The 19,791-nt window shown below is 37.6% G+C and overlaps 1 protein-coding gene across 5 annotated transcripts in view; it reads right to left on the bottom strand.

Moving 5' to 3' along the window:
• Positions 1 to 19,791, bottom strand: part of GCN2 (protein kinase family protein) — a 71,907-nt gene that overhangs the window by 10,925 nt on the left and 41,191 nt on the right. For all 5 annotated transcript variants that reach the window (XM_059595292.2, XM_088513293.1, XM_088513296.1 and 2 more), the window contains 12 exons: positions 19,462 to 19,631; positions 18,919 to 19,103; positions 14,342 to 14,490; positions 13,972 to 14,221; positions 11,286 to 11,565; positions 11,082 to 11,175; positions 7,800 to 7,880; positions 7,582 to 7,638; positions 5,268 to 5,399; positions 5,101 to 5,184; positions 4,039 to 4,147; positions 3,823 to 3,959 (listed from right to left, as the gene is read on the bottom strand). In XM_059595292.2, coding sequence (XP_059451275.2) covers positions 3,823 to 3,959; positions 4,039 to 4,147; positions 5,101 to 5,184; positions 5,268 to 5,399; positions 7,582 to 7,638; positions 7,800 to 7,880; positions 11,082 to 11,175; positions 11,286 to 11,565; positions 13,972 to 14,221; positions 14,342 to 14,490; positions 18,919 to 19,103; positions 19,462 to 19,631 — 1,728 coding nt within the window. The remainder of the gene's footprint in view (positions 1 to 3,822; positions 3,960 to 4,038; positions 4,148 to 5,100; positions 5,185 to 5,267; positions 5,400 to 7,581; positions 7,639 to 7,799; positions 7,881 to 11,081; positions 11,176 to 11,285; positions 11,566 to 13,971; positions 14,222 to 14,341; positions 14,491 to 18,918; positions 19,104 to 19,461; positions 19,632 to 19,791) is intronic.

The raw sequence follows: 19,791 nt of genomic DNA, 5'->3' as shown, positions 1-19,791 counted from the left end.
TGTGTGCTTATGCCAATAACAACCTCACGCAATGGTGAATCAATTGCATATCACATGACCACCCCAATACAAGGAGAGGAGCAGAGGGGTGTTGCAACTTTTTGAAGAACTGAAGGTTTTAACTTCATCACCAAATCTGTGTGTTGATTTGTTTTATGCTTATTCTTATTTTGGTGTTAATATCAGTGGTAATTGAATCATAAATTGGATTGTTAAAATTGTGTTTAACAACTTGGGTTCAATTGGAAAAATTTCATAAACCATAGGTTCTCTATGCTTGGCCTATGAGGAAGCACACCAACAATATATATCAAGCACACAACAACATGCTCACACTAATACATCAATTTAGGGTCCAAACTTCAAATAAACCATATAAACTTATTCCCCTCGTTTCAAAGGAATTTAACAATTTAAAATAAAACTGAATGAAATATTTTCATATAGTTACTAAAAGTCATGTACCAGAACTAGAATACTAGATTAATGGACTCGATAATTAAATCCTCACTAACTTTCATTCTGAAAAGTTTCATAATACAACTATAAAGTATTGTTCTATTATAATGTATGACTGTAATTAGCTAACAAATAAGTGAATAGCTTAAAAGAGGTATTGTTAGGTGCCATGGTAAACTCTTGGGTGCCAAAGGCAAGTGGATGAGTTCAAGTCTAGACAGCAGCCATTTCACACAAAATGTTTCAGGCTAGGATTGTATCAGACCTTCACAGGACCCACATAGATGCGATCAGCACTAGAAGATGAATAGTTATGTTTTTTCTTTAGTAAAAAAGAATCATGTTGTATGCTTTGCTGCTATTTTACCTCATCTTCATTTTGAATTAGACATCCCATTGAACCAAGAAAATAATTTATGAATAAATTTTAAGTTCGGGTGCCTGGTAGGAAACAGACATTCATGATCAGGAAAATTCCAACATGATCACAAATATTTACAATGTGAATGCAAGATCATGACCAGTAAATCCAAATTGTACAGTACTGGATGTGTTCATTCATCCCAAAAACTTAGGTTGATAGGAAATGGTAAATTTTTCATTTTACTAATATTCTAACATTTCTCCTTACATGTGAGTTCAAACTCCCCCTCAATAAGTGAGGCCTAACATGTAAAAAATTTAATTGAAATGTGAGGTAAATTATGAAGTTAGGGTTCAAACTCAGAACCATTACTCCAATACCAAGTTGAATAATGAGAAGAGAGAGTAGGGGTCTAAATTTTTTTTTTTTTTTTTTGATAAGTAAAGATGTATTAATCAAAAACGCAAAGGGGTGCAACCCTAGTACATAAGGAGTATACAAGAGAGCGACTAAGAAGAAGAAAAAGAAGAAGAGAACATAAAAAGAAAGTCAGGGAAGCTGATTACTAAGGGCGCTAGCCAGCCAGCAATCCCAGTGAAAAGGGTGTACAAGAAAAAGTGGATAAGGTCCTCAATGTTCCTAGACGAGTCCTCCAAACATCTAACACTTCTCTCAATCCAGATGCACCACATAAGACAAAGAGGAACCATCTTCCACACAACAGTACTATGAGATTTGCCACCCGCCTACCAAGAAGCATGCAACCCCTGACGCTACCAGACATCACCCAACACAAACCAAACCGAGAGAAAATGGCATTCCACAAGATACGCGCAGCCCTACAATGAAGAAAGAGATGGTCAACTGACTCCCCATCCGATTCACACATGCAATAACGGTTTATCACAACAATACCTCTCTTCCGAACATTATCCAAGGTTAGAGTCTTCCCAAGCGGGGCCGTCCAAGCAAAAAAGCCACTTTCAAAGGAACCTTAGTGGGCCAAATACTTTTCCAACGGAAAGGGGTAGGATCTTTAGAAGCAAGGATCCTATAAAAAGATCTTACCTCAAATTTTCCTTTACGTGAAGAGATCCACCACATCCTATCCTCCCCTACCCCATGCATCAAGTGTGAATACAAGAGCGTGTAAAAAGATGCCAAGACCTCCACTTCCCAATCATGAACCCTACAAATGAAGGAAACATTCCACTGCACAGAGCCATTTGGACACTCCCTATTATCCGCAATAGACGTATCATTGGCAATGAGAACTGAGTCCAAGATTTGCCTACCTTTAACAAAAGCATTATGGGGTTTAGAGATGACCCTATCCATCACTTTCTTCATTCTGTTGGCTAAGACCTTTGCAACAATCTTATATGTCCCTCCCACAAGGCTAATCGGACGAAAATCCTTAATATCGGAAGCTCCATGTGTCTTTAGAATAAGAGAGATAAACGTAGCATTAAGGCTTTTTTCAAATTTACCTCGCTCATGGAACTCCGCAAAAACCGCCATAATGCCATCTGAATCACATTCCAGCAATCCTAGAAAAAAGCCATAGAGAAGCCATCTGGGCCTGGGGCCTTGTCCCTATCCATACCTTTCACCACCTCCCACACCTCCCTTTCCTCGAAAGGAACTTCCAACCTAGAGGCCTCACCAACATTTAACAAAACTCAAGATCATCCAACCTCGGTCTCCAGTTGAGGCTCTCTGTGAAAAGAGACTCGTAAAAACTAGTAACATGGTTTCTAATGACCTCTAGATCTGAAGTAGTAGAGCCACCCACAGTCAGAGGCTCAATAGAATTATGTCTTATGTTTGCATATCATTTAATCATGTCATCTATCAGCTTTTGGTGAATATTTCAAACAAATCCCAAATTTTGAAACTTCATGTTATCTAATAGAGACCTACTACAATTACTCATACACCTTTCACGAAGCATCTGCTCGCTTCTTTAAGCCCATATAAGTGGTTGCTTCGTAATTAAAGCAAATATTTAGCCACATATTTCCCACAAAATGTGAGTGTTTATACCTCAACTACTTCAGCAAGTACCAATTAACACAATTATCTTCTTGTATTCTTTTCAGTGAAAGCAATAAACAAATTCTAGAGACCTGCATTGGATCCATTTACTCCTCCCTCGTAACACATATGTGAAGGTAAGGACCTATGACCTGTTGGCAATATATCTTGTATACAATGCGAGGGAGGGTCCAGTCGGTTTAAATTGGAAAACCAAACTCTTAATCTGACCTCCAACCCGACCACCGGTCACAAATACATTTGTCTTTTGACAACCGACCCGCCCTTGACGAAAACCAACCAATTTTGGTCAACATCCGCCTGGTGGATAGGGTAGTCCATTTTTTCGAACACCCTAGAGAAGAGCAAGGAGAAGAGAGAAAGAGAGAAAGAATATGGCTATCTAGAAGAAAGGACCCAAAATTAGGGTTACCACCCTACTAGCATTTTTTTTTTTGATAAGTACCACCCTACTAACATATTATTTATATAAGATTTGGAAAACAGAATTACATGAATGCCCAACAACAATAATAATAATAATTAGATATCATCAACCATGGCTATTGTTGGGCTCAGTTTAAAAGAATTAGCTCAAATATTTAACATGATAAAATTCAGCTTATGATAGTAAAAGGCTAATGATAATTAAGGAGGCTAGACTAAGAGCATATGATGGTTTGTATGATAAAATAGACACAAAGGGTGGGGAAAGGATATTTATAAATTAGCTAGGATTAGAGAGAAAAAGCGAAGGGATTTAAACTATCTAAAGTTCATCAAAGATGCGGATAAAAGAGTTTTAGTAAAATTAAAATTAAAGAAAGGGAAATAAAGAAGTCATTTGGAATAGTGAAATTTCACGGGGCTAGAAATACTGGCTTATAGATTCCCAGGGTGGTAGTGCTTAAGCAACTGATGTGATTAATTCCTAAAGAAAAAATTAACCATAGATACGATACCTGAAAGAACAAATCTCTATGATAGCTCTCAGTTGGTGGCATTAATGCATCTATATATACATGTTTTTCAATCCTCCATACTCTCAAGTAGCTAAAGAGGTCTGACAACTCATCAAGTGCTTTGCGTGTAGTTGTATCTGCATTGTTATTGTACCAGATGATAAGCGTATGTTTCATCATAGAATTTATGTAAAAATATAAACAATAAAATTCTACCAGCTGGCAAGGCTCCCCTCAATCTCGGAATTGCCTGATCAGCAGCTCCACAGAACCTTAAACTAACAGTTTGCAACCTATTTACAACAGCTTCTGCTAGATTGAGCTCCTGTAAAAGAAATAAAATTAAGAAGAATGAATAGATCCATCTGAAACACATTATAGTAGCTATAAAAATTTGCATGCATCCCCTTCACAAGATTTATTGTCATTTTCTTTTCAAGCCAACCAATTCATTTAAGACAGGGTAAACGGCAATGAAGGTCTTTTAGGGCTGAGAAAATAATACATGCAAGAATTTTGGTGGTTCAAGGGAATACCAAGAATATTTAGGAAAGACTTATTAGGCATGGTATGTGCCATGACAGCATGAACAAGGTATTAAATTCATGATCATTTAAAAAAAAAAAAATGATAGCTATAAATTACAGAGAGAGAAGACTGTAAGTGTGAAACTAGTTATATAAAGCACATTTGGACCGATGGGCCTAGATAAACAACCTTACTAAGCCCAGTGATTGATAGTATCCAAGTCCTAGTTGCATCATAGGATGACTAGCACATATATCCACTTATAGGTTTATAAATATAAGGGGCATCTGTGCTTCCATTTATACCTAGTAGGAGTTCTTTTGTATACTTCCTGTTTACATGAGTTGTAGCCCTCTGTGCATTTTTTAATATACATTATTTATCAAAATAAATAAATATAAGGGGCATCCATAACTCTACTGGACACCCTCATGACATCAAACTCATGGAAACATAGCCAGATGCATAATGGCAGCAATTTGTACATGCTTTCCATAGCTTCTAAAGTGACTAATGTATAAAATTGACTTGCATTCACAGAAAAGAGAAGCGCATTTGCTAATACAAAGATTAAATAAAAGATCAAGCCAACTACAAATTCTATGCATTTTTAAAATGTAAGACATAATAAGAATCACTAGGAAATAAAATGTTGACTGTTGTATTAGTGTATAATTCCAAAAAAAAATAACTGTCATAGGAAAACTATATATATATAGTTCTTTTTTTTCAAATAATTTTGCCACAAACCTGCAAAAGCTGACGCCTTATGACTCCCCATTTTGATTTCCTTTCAGCAGATTGAGGACGCAGAGAACCCATCATAGAACGAATCTTCATTCAGAAATGGAAGCATCTGTCAGGTCATACTTCACGTACTAAATGGTGCTAATCTCATAAGTACATTAATGATATACCTCTGCTACTTTCTGTCTATGCTCTGCCTTCACTCCTATCCAAGACCAAATTGCATCCAGAAGGTCCGCATGATTTAAATGAATATCACATGAATCTGGATTGAAAAAATGACCTACAATGTCCATTGTCACCTGTAAAATGAGCCACAAGTATAATGAATACACTTATACAGCATATAGACAGATCCACCAGAGACACAAAGATAAGAGGTATTAAGAGGAAATGCTGCAAGTTATATGTCAATAATCCCTAGTTGTTAGTTACCACAGCCGTCAAAAGCTCAAACTGTCAGAAAGTGGACCAACAACGTATATCAAGAATATGATGTGTCAATGCATAAACTGGTCCCGCTTAAACTTTGTGATTTCTCAAATTTGGCAAGCAAATTGGGATAGAGGGAGTATTTCTTTTTCACATATTTTATGCAGACTGTATCTATGTACATCCAGACATACATAAGAGCATAGTTACCTACGTTCTCATACACAGTCAGATGTATGTACATATACACATTCATTACATATATACATGAATACATGCTCGCATATTTGATGAACCACGGGGTTTTGTCATTCTGTGTTCTAACCAGACAAACGGGTCTGTCATTTTAGAAGTGTGAGTGTGCGTGTGTGTGTGTATATTATATCTTGTTTTTGTTCTGCTTAGATTGCCCGTGAGTTTCTGAACTTATCAAATATCTCAGATACTTGATACAGGGTCCAAATATTCTACAAATTCCAGGATGGTGATCCCTCACTCACCATAAAATGTCTGTGTCATTGGCTGGCTCTGTAAAGCCTGATTTACTACATTCTGTCTAGGGCCAGAAAGACCCATAGCGTTACAGGTCTTAATTACCAGTCTTTTTCAATTTTCCCCATGTCACCTTCACCGGTGCATCAACCAAAGTTCTATGCTGCTTGAGACCAAATCATTTTCATCATTATTCAATCATCTTGTATGAATATGTCCTATCAAGGACCTAAACTTCCTGAAGATATATTCATTTATAATGTTCCATCCTTGTCTGCAACTCACCATTTTAAATCAAAATTTTACAGGTAATATGCTTACAGCATTCTGAAGGCTTAAATTTTCCATTAAATCCTACCATAAGAATCAATTAAGGAAATAGAGTGAACAGCAAGCATCATGGGACCACCTTTTCTACTTGTATAGCCAATTTATATATGCCTATGTTTGGAGGGTAGAGTAAAAGAAAGAGAACGAAGAAAGAACAAAGCAGAGGATGGAGCCTCTTTTCTCTATGATTGGGTCAAATCAAGGGGAGGGAAAGATAACAGAGCCATCACCTTTCTTGCATCGCTTTGCTTCCTCCTAATTTGGAAGTAAAAGGGGAAACAAATTATGTGAAAGCAAACTTTCTTATTAAAATGGGGCCACTATTGGATCATACTTATCTGAAAGCAAACTTTCTTATTCGAATCAGGCCACCACTTGGATTATTCCCACTCCTTTCTTTCTTGATATAACCAGACACAAGGAATGGTAATTTCCCTTCTGCTCTTACATTCGTTTCTCTTCCAACCCTTTCCTTCCCTTTACATAAGGTGAATGGATTAAGGCTAGGAAGTGAAAACAAATTAAAGGACGAAAGTCAAAACCAAGACTTCGAAGTCAAAGGCTTCCTCTTTTTCTCACTACCTCTCCCTTGCTTACAATATCTTAGTTCTCTAACTTTTTCATTCATTTTTATTCTATGAAAATAAAATCCACCATTCTAAAATACAATTAAAATTCCCATACTTTCAAATTACAATAATTTAGAATTATAGTTATTATAGTGTATTAGTTATAAAAAGCAATAACAAATTAAAAAATACATGAAATAACCAGATCTTAAAATCAAGCGTGTCACAAATCTCTAATAAGATTGGAGCCAACTTAATAGAATAAATTAGAAACATCATAACAAGAGTGCAATGAAAATTTGGATAATTGAACCAAAATAAGTTGTTGTTCCATCCCAACACCCCTAAAAAATTCAATTATGCCTTCTTCTTCTGGGATTTTTGAAAAGTGTTTGTCAGATTGATGCATCAAGAAAATAATGATGTCTTTACCATGTGTCGAAGTGACTAGCCATTAAGACTTCAGATAATGCATAGTACAACTTAAAATCAAGAATCACAATGTTATTTTGAAGAAATCATTTTATGAAGGGGGGGAAAAAAAGGTATACTTAATAATTAAAATTACGGGACACTTCCATTATTTGATTTTCAAAAGAGGTTGGGGGAGGGAAAGAGAGACACGGAGTGAGAGCATGGTATAAACAAAAGAATCCAGCACCTTGATAACCTCTGCCTCTGTCAATGCTGATGCACCTCCAATAATGTCAAAATCACCCTGTTGACAACACATTCTGTATAAAGAGGCTTCAACTTATATCAAATTCCCCCGAAAGTTAACATGGGGGCACCATTAGGAACATTGCATATGATTCACTTCCAAAACTATAAAAGAATAGGAGACAAACCCATAACATTTTCAATGATTGTAACGCACACCTGAAGGTAGCGATTCGGTGGTGAATGCCCAATTGCTCTTCTATAGACACAAGATATTTCATATCGCTTGAATGAAAATTTCTGCAGCATAGAAAGTATCATCACAAGTTACTTTAATTGACATTATTTTTCATGTTTATCACTAAATAGAGAAGCATGTGCTACAGCAATTGGCATTGTAAAATCCAACTATGTGACTATTTTTTTTTAATAAGTAATCGAGATATCATAAAACGTGTAAAGCGCCCCCAAGTAAACAAGGAGTATACAAGAGAATCCACTTAGCTAGTAGGAACAAAAAAAAAAAAAATCATGATAATTAATCACCAAAGGAAAAACACAAGCAGTTGTCCATACAAGGTGTTGAAAAATAAAGATTTAACCTTCTCCAAAGTCCTCTCATGGTCCTCAAAATTTATATCATTCATTTCCCCCAGAGATACTACAAAAGGCATGAAGACACCATCTTCCACACAACAGCACTCCGAGTGGTGCTAGCAGTCCACCAACAAGCATACAAGTCAACTACTTGTCTAGGCATAACTCAAGACAGCCTAAATCGACAGAAGAAAACATTCCAAATGGCACAATCAACCTCACAATGCAGAAGAAGATGGTCTATAGACTCCCTATTTCCTTTACACATACCACACCTATCAACCACAATGATGTGCCGCTTCCAAAGATTCTCCATGCTAAGGATCTTTCCTAGGACCGCTAAACAAACAAAAAAAGCCACCCTTTACGGAACCTTAGTCCGCCAAACACTCTTGCAAGGGAAACAGAAGTCATCATTACACCCCATGACACTATAAAAGGATTTAACATGAGACAACACTCTTTTGGATGGGAGCCACCATAACTTGTCCTCACCTTCTCGTCTCAATTGCACTGAATACAACAACCTGAAGAACGAGACAAAGACATCCACCTCTCAATTATGAGCCGCTCATGTTAAATCCTACGTATTATATGCCCCTAGCGAATATACCCACGTGTTATTTGTCCTTATTCACTATTCTAGTGAAGGTTGCCAACTGTATTGAGAAATTACAGCAAGATTTTTTATGGGGAGGGTTAGGCGACGAGTTAAAATATCACCTAGTGAATTGGTCCAAGGTTTGTTCCCCGATATCTAAGGGGGGGTTGGACATAAGAAATTTGAGGATATTTAATCGTGCCTTGCTAGATAAATGGATGTGGAGATATGGGACCGAGAGAGAAGCATGGTGGAAAGCAGTGGTGGATGCTAAATATGGTAGTTCATGGGGAGGATGGTGCTCTCGTGAGTCCACTGGAGCTTTTGGGGTGGGGTTGTGGAAGAATATTAGAAAAGGGTGAGAGTCATTCACTCGATTTACTAGACTTGTTGTTGGGGACGGGACTACAACTAGATTTTGGCATGATCGGTGGTGTGGGGAAACGACTCTTAAGGTTGCCTTTCCAATTCTCTTTAGTATTGCATGGGAGAAGGATGCTTTGGTTGCAAAGAATTTGGAGATCTTAGGTGGCAGCAACCAGTGGAATGTAAGATTTAATAGAGAGGCTCATGATTGGGAGGTGGAAGTCTTAGCATCGTTTTTTCAAATGTTGCACTAGTAACAGTAAGGAGAGGATGCAAAGATAAGCTGTGGTGGATTCCATCCAAAAGAGGCACTTTCAAAGTTAAGTCTTTCTTCAGTTTATATAGGGTTTCCTTGGAAGAGTGTGTGGCGGACTAAGGCTCCTTCAAGGGCAGCTTTCTTTGCTTGGTTGACGACAGTAGAAAAAATACTTACTATGGATAATTTAAGGAAACGACAGGTTATAGTCGTAAATAGATGTTGTATGTGCAAAAGAGATAGGGAGTCTATTGATCACTTACTTTTGCATTGCGACATCGCTCATGCTTTGTGGAGTGCTCTTTTTAGCCGTTTTGGGTTATCATGGGTCATGCCATCAACTTGTGTGCCTGTTGGTGGTCTTGTGGTAGGACGAGGAGTGCGGTGGTGTGGAAAATGTTGCCTATATGTCTGTTTTGGACTATTTGGAGGGAGAGAAACAATCGGAATTTCGAGGATTTGGAAAGATCATTAGAAGACATTTTATCCTCGTTTTTACACTCCCTATATTTGTGGACTGCTGATTTTCTTGTTCGTTTTTCTATTTCTAGTTAGGTATTTCCGCTTGTATACTTCCAGTGTACGTAGGGGCGCCTTACGCTTTTAAAAAAACTTGCATATTATTTATCAAAAAAAAATTATGAGCCGCTCTAGCAAAGCTCACGTTCCACTGAATAGAACCTCCGAAAAGTTCCACGTGAGCCTCAATACAAGCATCATTTGCGCAAGCAATACCAAATAAAACTGGAAAGCCTTCCTTAAGGGCCAAATCCCCACACCAAAGATCATGCCATAATCTAACTTTGGAGCCATCTCCCACCTCAAATCTAATAGAATTGAGAACTTCTCCCAACCCCTCCAGATATTCTTCCATAACCCCATCCCATACGCCCCAACAAACTCACTAGAACTCCACCCTCCATTTAGAGTCCACCACCACTCTTCAACAAACCTCTCTCTCAAGCCCATAGGACCAAAGCCATTTTACCTATGTGAGCATGATTGAACCTCTTGAAAGGCACTTCATCACTGACCAAGTGCTCTAAATCTTATTGAAAAAGACAATTAAAAACCAAAGGTAGAACTTTAATTAAATGAATCTCTTTTGCTTTATGACTTTTTAAACCAAAGGAAGAACTTTGATTGAAAGAATCTCTTTAGCTTTATGACTTTTATCTTACCTTCCCCCCCCCTCCCCGCGAATTATTCATTCATACATATCTAGCCTCTCATTGGTGGTCTTTTGTGAACTTTAAAAACCAGTTTTCTTTTCTTTCTTTCCAAACCAACTTAAAAGTAAAATTATCTAGTGCTTCACGAGAAAGAAAAAGCATTTATCTATAAGTTAGAAACAAGTGTTTGTGACCCAAAAAGAAAAATAGTGGAAAAAAAAAACACACACACACACATAAAAAATTAAAGAACAAAGCTAAGGTTGAGGTCTCGCCAAATCAATGTATGCTTAGCAAAACACAGAAAAGTACAAATATTTTGCCAGAAAATAAAAATTAAACCCATGGCATAAGATGAACATCTAATTACAGAGGAATTCAAATCCTATACCATGCTCAACCAGGGTATAGGCAGTTGAATTAAAATCCCAATGATTTCAGGTAAGTTCGTAAAAATCAATGACAAATAGAAGAAAAACTAGCACAGCTCCCTGTAGAAGAGTAAATACCTGGTGGGAGATCACCCAACTAACAAAAGGCAAACGCAGCTCATGGCAAAGTTCAAGCATATCTCCTCCGTGGGTCAACAGTTTCACAGTGTTCCTTCCCATAAAATATCAGAAATAATTAGCCAACTACATTAGGAACAAATTGTGCACTATGATAAAAACTAGTGTAAACAAGATAGCGTGGAGTTTGATTAAGAGAGGAACCTATTGAGCTGTGGAAAATCTTCCAACAAACGCGTGGGTATTATCTCCAGATGCTTTGCACAGTGTTGTCTGAACACTTCCCTTGTGACCTCAATAACATAATCACGAACCTCAGTGTCTAAATCTGTGTACTGAACTGAGGCCTCGTCTCCAGCCAACCTCAATGTACCAGCATGATGATGGTGGTCTTTCATGCTTAACATCTCCTCATCAAAGAGAGCATTGACAACTTTATCATATATACTTCTGTCCTCTGAAGTATGCATTTTTTGTAGAGTTTCTGAACATATGAGCAAAAAGTACTTAGTTAATCTATTATGTAATAAGGGATATTTTCAACTTTAAAATTTTCATCTGTGCTATATACTAAATGTATCAAACATTTAAAGTATACTTTGCGAAGTCATATGCTAGAAGTTACAACAATGCAACTAACACTAGTTACTCTCAGTAGAACATAACAAATTAATAACTAACCAAAATGAGATAAGTAAGCGAAAAAAAAAAAAAAAAAAAAAAAAAAAAAAAAAAAGATGTTAAAATTATTGCCGGATCCTGTGACATATGATTGTGTTGAGAGGTTTGCATGAAGAAGGTTTAGAGAAAGAGGAGGCTCGTTCAATGTTTTGTAGCCTACTTGAAACATATTAGCTTAAAGAATACATAAATGACTAAACTACCCTCAACCATAATACATTCTTCTAACACTCCCCCTCAAGCTGGAGCATATATATCATATAAACCCAGCTTGGAACAAATAAACTCTAACTGGTTACGACATAAAGACTTTGTAAACATATCAGCTCACTGGTCTCCAGACTTCACGAATACTGTAGATATATCTCCATTGAGTATTTTGTCTCGGATGTAATGACAATCAACCTCAATGTGTTTGGTCCTTTCATGAAAAACTGGGTTAGATGCAATATGTATAGCAGCCTGCTTATCACAAGATAATGGGATAGGAGTAGCAGCCGAGAAACCAATCTCCTGAAGAAAATGTTGTAACCATGTCAACTCAGTAGCCGTATGAGCCATTGCCCTACACCATGCTTCAGCACTAGATCGTGCCACCACTCCATGCTTCAACATTAGATCGTGCCACCACTGTCTGTTTCTTACTCTTCCAAGTTACAAGATTACCACCGAAGAATGTGCAATATCCTGTAGTAGACCATCTATCTGAAGGAGAACCTGCCCAATCTGCATCAGTAAAACCTTCTACCCTAAGTTGTCCATTTGGCCTATACAATATTCCTAGACCAGGTTGTCTCTTTACATACCGAATAATCCGAGTAACAGCTTCCCAATATGAAACCCGAGGAGCCTTTAAGAACTGACTGACAACACTAACGGCATATGAAATATCTGGCCTGGTGATAGTAAGATAGTTCAACTTCCCAACTAGACGACGGTACCTGCCAGGATCTTCAAATAATTCACCTTCATCCTTTAGTAATTTCTTATTTGGATCCATTGGAACATCAACTGGTCGAGAACCCAAAAGACTTGTCTCTTCTTATAAGTCAAGTGCATACTTTCTCTGGGATAAGTTGATACCTGTTCGAAATCTAGCAACTTCAATACCTATACAATTTCTATACAATTGAGTGAAGAATATCTATACAATTTCTGAAGTCTAGAGATTAACTTGTTGATATGTTTACAAAGTCTATGTTATAACCGGGTAGAGTTTATGTGTTTTAACATGCTCTAGTTTGAGGTGAAATGTTTAAAAGGGTGTTATTGGAATAAAGGGTAAAAAAAGGTATTTATGTCATTATTGTAGTTAATTGTGAGCCTCTCCTTTGGGCAAACCCTAATTTTAAAAAGGTTAAGAAGGACATGACAAGGACGTGGCACAGAGTATAATCTTAGATAAAAAATCCGAAAATGATTTACGTGGCCAACACCAATCATTTGGGAAAAAATTATCCATGACACCAATCCAAATACAATTGACATTAAGACTTGCTTGAGCTAAGATGAATTGGTCCTCAACATAAACCCTAGCTCTAAAGGGATCCGACCCCGACCCCAACCCCACCCCCCCCCCCCCCCCCCCCCCACCACACACACACACACACACACACAAAAAAAAAAAAAAATAGTGGAGGATATTTGGGTGCATGTCTAACTTATGTTCATTGAATGCTTCCTCCAACTATCAAAGGGATCTTAGAGATCAGGCCAGGGTTTACAGAAAAGCAAAGAAGAATAAGTCGGAGTTTTGCAATATTTGTGCTAAAAATAGAGTACTTGATAGGAACAAAATATGCTAGTGTTTAATGCGATAGAACCATCCACACATTGTCAAAACTAATTTCTTAATGAATTCTTTTAATCACCTACAGGAGTGATATTTCTGTACTCCACTTCCTTTCTTTCATTTTGAGTTTCTTTACTATAAGCATTAGTTTTGCATCCCCTTTGCTTTCAATAAATCTCTTACTTATCAACCAAAAAAAAAAAAAAGCGTTTACATTTGCTCTATCTGTTTTTTGCGTATACATCTATATACATACTTTCAATAGTGAAACTAGATACCTATTATATCCATACGTTTCATCTAATGACTGGACTTGTCTGATCATATCGAAAATGTTATTAGATAAATAGCTATCAAAATCTTCAAAAATCACAAATTCACATGTACATATTAAGTAAATACAAATATCTTACTTACCATCTAAAACTTGAGATTCCATCCGTGGAGGAAATTCGTTCTGCAAAAGTTCTGTGGCAGAGGGACGATCAGATGGACTTGGAGACATTAAGCGCCGTAACAAGGATGCCTGTTTGGGAAATTCAGCAACCCAAGCTGGAGGAAGTTCTCCTTTCTGTTTCAAATCGGTGAGAACAATGTGTCTCTCCATTGCTGTCCCAAATGGGTGCCAAAGCTCAAAAAACACAATGCCTAAGCTATACATATCAGCCTGTAAACCAAGATGACCCAACAATTTGCATGATATAATTTTGAGAAATCGAGTTATATAGCAAAGCTGGAGCACCACTATAAAGCGGAGAAAAAAAAAAAGTAATAATCAAACATTCACCTTTTCATCAATCTTAGGCCATCCTTGCTCAATTTCAGGTGCAGTGTAAAAAGGGGTACCAACTTGACCGGTACCATCAGCCGAAAGTCCAACGGTATCTGAAGGATAACCTGGATCCTGATCCAACTGCTCCAACTTCAAGAATTTGGCTGAAACAAAGAAATAAGAAAATGTACTTTAGTATGCCCTTTCATAGTCATTTGTTGAGCTAATTCACAGGAGCAACTGTTTATTAAATGCCATCCATGAGTTCATATTGGTATATTTCAAATACATAACAATAATAACAAAGCTTCTAGTTTACTCTTGTATAGTATAACTGCTAGGCCGTAAGTCAAAAATCTGGATACACTGAATGGTTACGGAAGGCTCTGAACCTTAGGATTAAAGTTCAAAATCTAAATACATCAGTAATTTATAAGATCTAAAAACTTGAATCTTCAAAAAGATGAATTAGAAGGGAAAGCCAAGAGAGAAGCTGGAAAAAGTATACTAAATATTTACGCAATCACCAAAAGAGTAGATGCTGCGAACATTGCACCTTATATTGACGGCTTTATAGAATTTTTTTTATTCGTCCATAATCTGCCAATAAATAGTAAGTCTTGCCAACCATATATAATTTGAGACAAGTAACTTGTACAGAATCCAACATTCTGAGTCAAATCTATGAAACCTGCGACCCAGTCAAGGCATCAATAAAGGCAACTGCTTAGCCTTGACAATTTGGTGTAATCCATGTGAACTAGGGGGATTAACCAAAGGGAGAATGAATAAGGATCTCCAGAAGCATGCTTGAAATGTGTAGGTGGAGAATTGACATAAAGGCCTCAGCGACAAACCCCCAAGCTTTAATGGCTACGCTAAACAATGATTTCATGTGATGTGTCATCCTTTTCAATGTCATACTTTCCAATGTTCTATTCCGACAGTTTTGCCACTAGGACAAATAAGACCTTGAGTTTCTAATTTTGAGATTTAAAGGCCTAAGTTTTCATCTTGTGGCAAATAAATCCAGTCACCAAATTTTTCCGTCAATCTCTTAACAAAAGGCATACAAGTATTGGCAATGTGTATGAGCATGATGAGACAGCATATGAGGAGCAACTAACGGCACTCTTTGCAATAATTGGGGGAGCAGGTTGATCGGATTGGTGACCAGTTTGAGCGGTTTGGGGATCAAATCAGTGCCAAAGTTCTTGCTAATAGAATGAGGAGGGTGTTGGATAGGGTGATATCAAAGCCTCAAAATGCATTCATTAAAGGAAGACAAATCACGGATTCGGTTCTTATAGCAAGTGAATGTCTAGATAGTCGTATCAGGTCTGGGGAACCGGGTTTGCTTTGTAAATTGGATGTAGAGAAGGCTTATGATCATATTGACTAGAAATTTCTCTTGTATTTATTAAGGAGATGTGAATTCGGGGAGAAGTGGTGCTCTTGGATTGAGCAATGTATCTCGACCGCTCGCTTCTCCATTTTGATCAATGGCACTCCTGCTAGCTTCTTTAGTAGCTCCCAAGGGGTGAGGCAGGAAGATCCATTATCTCCATTTCTGTTTGTCATGGTTATGGAGGCATTTAGTAGGATGATTGCTGCTGCAACCGAGTGGCTTCATTTCGGGCTTTTCAGTGGGAAACAGGCTATCGGAGAGGGCCAACATTTCCCATCTTTTATTTGCAGATGACACGTTAGTATTTTGTGGGGCGAATCTTGATCAAATTCGTTCTCTTAAAGCCCTACTTGTTTGTTTCGAAGCTGTTTCGAGTCTAAAGGTGAATATGGCTACATCAGCTTTGGTCCCGGTAGGTGATGTGGGATAATATGGAAGAATTGGCCGGTGTTTTGGGTTGTGAGACGGAGTCGTTGCCTTTGAAATACCTGGGACTCCCCTTGGGTGCTCGCTTTAAGGCAAAATTTATCTGGGATGACATTTTGGAAAAGATTGATCGGAGGTTGGCGAGCTGGAAAAGAATGTATCTTTCCAAGGGAGGTAGGGTCACTCTTATAAAGAGCACCCTCTCTAACGTTCCTACTTATTTCCTTTCCCTCTTTCCTATTCCTGTCTCGGTGGCTAAGCGCATAGAGAAGCTCCAACGTGATTTTCTCTGGGGAGGTTTAAATGATGAATTCAAATATCATTTGGTTAAATGGGATAAGATTTGCTCTCCTATTTCCGAAGGAGGTTTAGGGATTAGGAAATTGAGATTATTCAACCAAGCATTGTTAGGGAAGTGGATATGGCGTTATGCGCATGAGAGAAGGGCTTGGTGGCGAATGGTCGTGGATGCCAAATATGGGTCCAAATGGGGGGGTTGGCGTTCTATCAATATATCGGGGTCTCACGGGGTGGGCCTTTGGAGGTATATTAGTAGAGGGTGGCGGATGTTGTCTAGCCATACAAGATTTGATCGAGGAGATGGTTCCAAAATCAAATTTTGGGATGATGTTTGATGCGGAGAAGCGTGTCTTAAGGTTGTTTTTCCAGGCCTTTACACCATTGCTAATGCTAAAGACACATGTATTGCTGACAACTTGGATCTCACGGGGGGAGCTCTTCAATGGAATGTTAGCTTTTCTCGGTTGATTCATGATTGGGAGTTGGAAGTGCTAGCCTCATTCTATACTTTGTTATACTCTCATAAAATGAATAGGGAAGGAGAGGATAAAATGTGGTCGATTCCGTCCAGTAAAGGGAAGTTCGATGTTCGGTCCTACTATAATGCCTTGGTTAGTATTGAGGCTAGTCATTTCCCATGAAAGAGTATTTGGCGCACCAAGGCACCCTCGAGAGTGGCCTTCTTTACTTGGACGGCGGTGTTAGGGAAGATCCTCATTATCGATAATCTTAGGAAAAGGAATCTCATTGTGATCAATAGATGTTGTTTGTGCAAATCGGATGGGGAAACGATTGATCATCTTCTTCTCCATTGTGAGATTGCTCGCTCTCTATGGGATGCTATCTTTTAGCCAATTTGGATTGTCATGGGTCATGCCTCAAAAGGTGGTGGATTTGTTTGCTTGTTGGTGGTTGAGAGGGCGTTCACGAAGTGCCGTTGTGTGGAAAATGGCTCCCCTTTGCATAGTATGGTGTTTATAGTTAGAAAGGAATGCGACATGCTTCGAGGATTCTGAGAGATCTTTGGAGGCCCTCAAGGCGTTTTTCTTCTACACGCTTTTCACTTGGACAGCAGCTTGGCTTGCTCTTTTAGTGATTAACTATCTTGACTTCCTTGTTCTTTTTTCTTCTCTTAACTAGGCATTTTCTCTTGTATACTCCCTGTGTACTTGAGTTGCGCCCCTCTGCGCTTTTGATATATAAACTTTACTTATCAAAAACAACAATTTGTATTAAAGTCATGGTTAACTTCCGCTACTAATACAAGTGTCTTGATTTGACTCTAGTAAAAAGAGTGTGGTGGCTCTTGAAGTACGCATAACACTCTTGTGTAAATGGCTCATACATGAGGGAAAATTTGGCCAATGTGGAAGAGACTCACAAGTAAAAGAAAGATTTGTTATAAGTATTGCGTCTACTTTGATAAAGCATAAAGAAAAATAGTAATTAACATACCTAAGTGGACCTAAGTCATTAGCTTAAGCTTTTGGGCTAAAGTGGTGTCCAAATATATTTATTAATGTACTCTTGTTTGACTCCCTTAGTATCTCTCTTTCTAATACACAGCACCCTAAGAAGGGAAATCACTAACGGTTCTCTTGCCACATCGCAACAAAGTAGAAGATGATCAATTAACTCATCACTACTTCGGCACATGCAACACCAATCCACTAATTATTTTCCTACTATAGGAGTACAACATTAGGATCTTGCCCCATCTGGAAGTCAATGAAAGAAAGAAATATAAAAAATTTCCATGGAACCTTCATACCCAATTTACTCTTCCAAGCGAAACAATACTAGTAGACCACGTGTCAAAGACTCATACAAAGAGTGAACCCTCAAACTTTGTATTGTGTGACAATCTCGAAAACATATTGTCCTCTCCCTCCTCCAAAGGCAAAGTGGAGTAAAATAAATCAATCTTCAACAAAAGAACCAGCACTTCATTTCAAAGAGTGGCTTCTGGCATTAAGTAGCCCTAAACACAATGGTACCACTTTGTCTTTTATGGTGCCTTTGGAAGGAGAGAAATGCGAGATGCTTCGAAGATTCGTCGAGGAACTTTGAGGCCCTTCTTCATTTCTTTTTGTACACGCTCTTCACTTGGACTCCAGGCTGGCTTGCTCCTTTAGTTATTAATTTTCCTGATTTCCTCTTTATGTTCTCTTCTTCTTTCTTCCCAGCTTAGTCACTCTCTTGTATACTCCCTTTGTACTTGGATTGCGCCCCTCTGCGCTCTTTTAATGCATTATTACTTATCAAAAAAAAAACAATTGTTGCATGTTCCCTTTACAGTAGCAATATCAGCCAGACTACGATAAGGTACAAAGGACTACCTTTGGAATGATATACTTTTGAATGATCAAGAACCATTAAAAAAACAAATAAACAAATATATATAAGAGAAGGAATTTAGAAAGAAGAATGCATATCAATTATAAAATCCAGATCTTACCAAGACCAAAATCTCCAATTTTGATATCGTTGCGAGCATCAAAGAATATGTTATTCGGGGTTAAGTCCCTATGGATGATTCCTTGTCCATGTATGTGGGCCAAACCTTCCACAATTTGACGAAACTGATGCCATGCCGATTCTTCTTCAAAACTACTATATTTTTCAAAAACCTGGCGGAGCGTCCTTCAACCATAACAAAGAAAGAGAATAAAAGAATAATATATTGGCATGGTGGCACCAAAGCATGTTTTAAAGCAAAATATATATAATTTTGAAGATTTATGGGATTAAATTTTAAGAACAATTATTAAAATCTTTCAAGCAAAAGCATTCAAAACTCAAGAGGTCGTCAAATACATCAAATAAAAATTAATGCAAAATTGTTAAAAGCTACAAAAAAAATAAAAGAAAAGAAACGAAAAACATAACATGCATTTCAATAATGATGATTGATGAAGAGGAATAGATCAAACAAGCACTACACATCATGAAGTGAGAGAAATCTAGAGATAAAAAAATGCACAAAAATTAAATGTGTTACCTGGGGCAGTATTCCATTTGAATATATAAATATGTCGATTCAAGCTTGTTCTCATGTCCAAAGGCATCAACTGAGCTTGTGGCTAAGTGGCTGAAAGAGGAGCTTGCTGCAGTCATTGAAACCCCAGTAGTATCACCATAAGAACTAGCCACTCCTGTTTCAAACCATGCCTGGAACATTTTATGATTATTACAACCATCATATAAGCACAACAAGTTGTGAGCAACAGAATCTTTCTAATTTAAGCTTCCTGTAAAATTATACAAATCATCCCATTTTTAAGACGACTTCATGGTAACAAAAGAACAAAAACTAATTTAAGAAAAAAAT

Source organism: Corylus avellana, chromosome 2, assembly GCF_965113065.1.
Source record: "Corylus avellana chromosome 2, dhCorAvel1.hap1.2, whole genome shotgun sequence".
Taxonomy (NCBI): Eukaryota; Viridiplantae; Streptophyta; class Magnoliopsida; order Fagales; family Betulaceae; genus Corylus; species Corylus avellana.
This window is presented reverse-complemented; position numbering and strand designations above follow the sequence as displayed.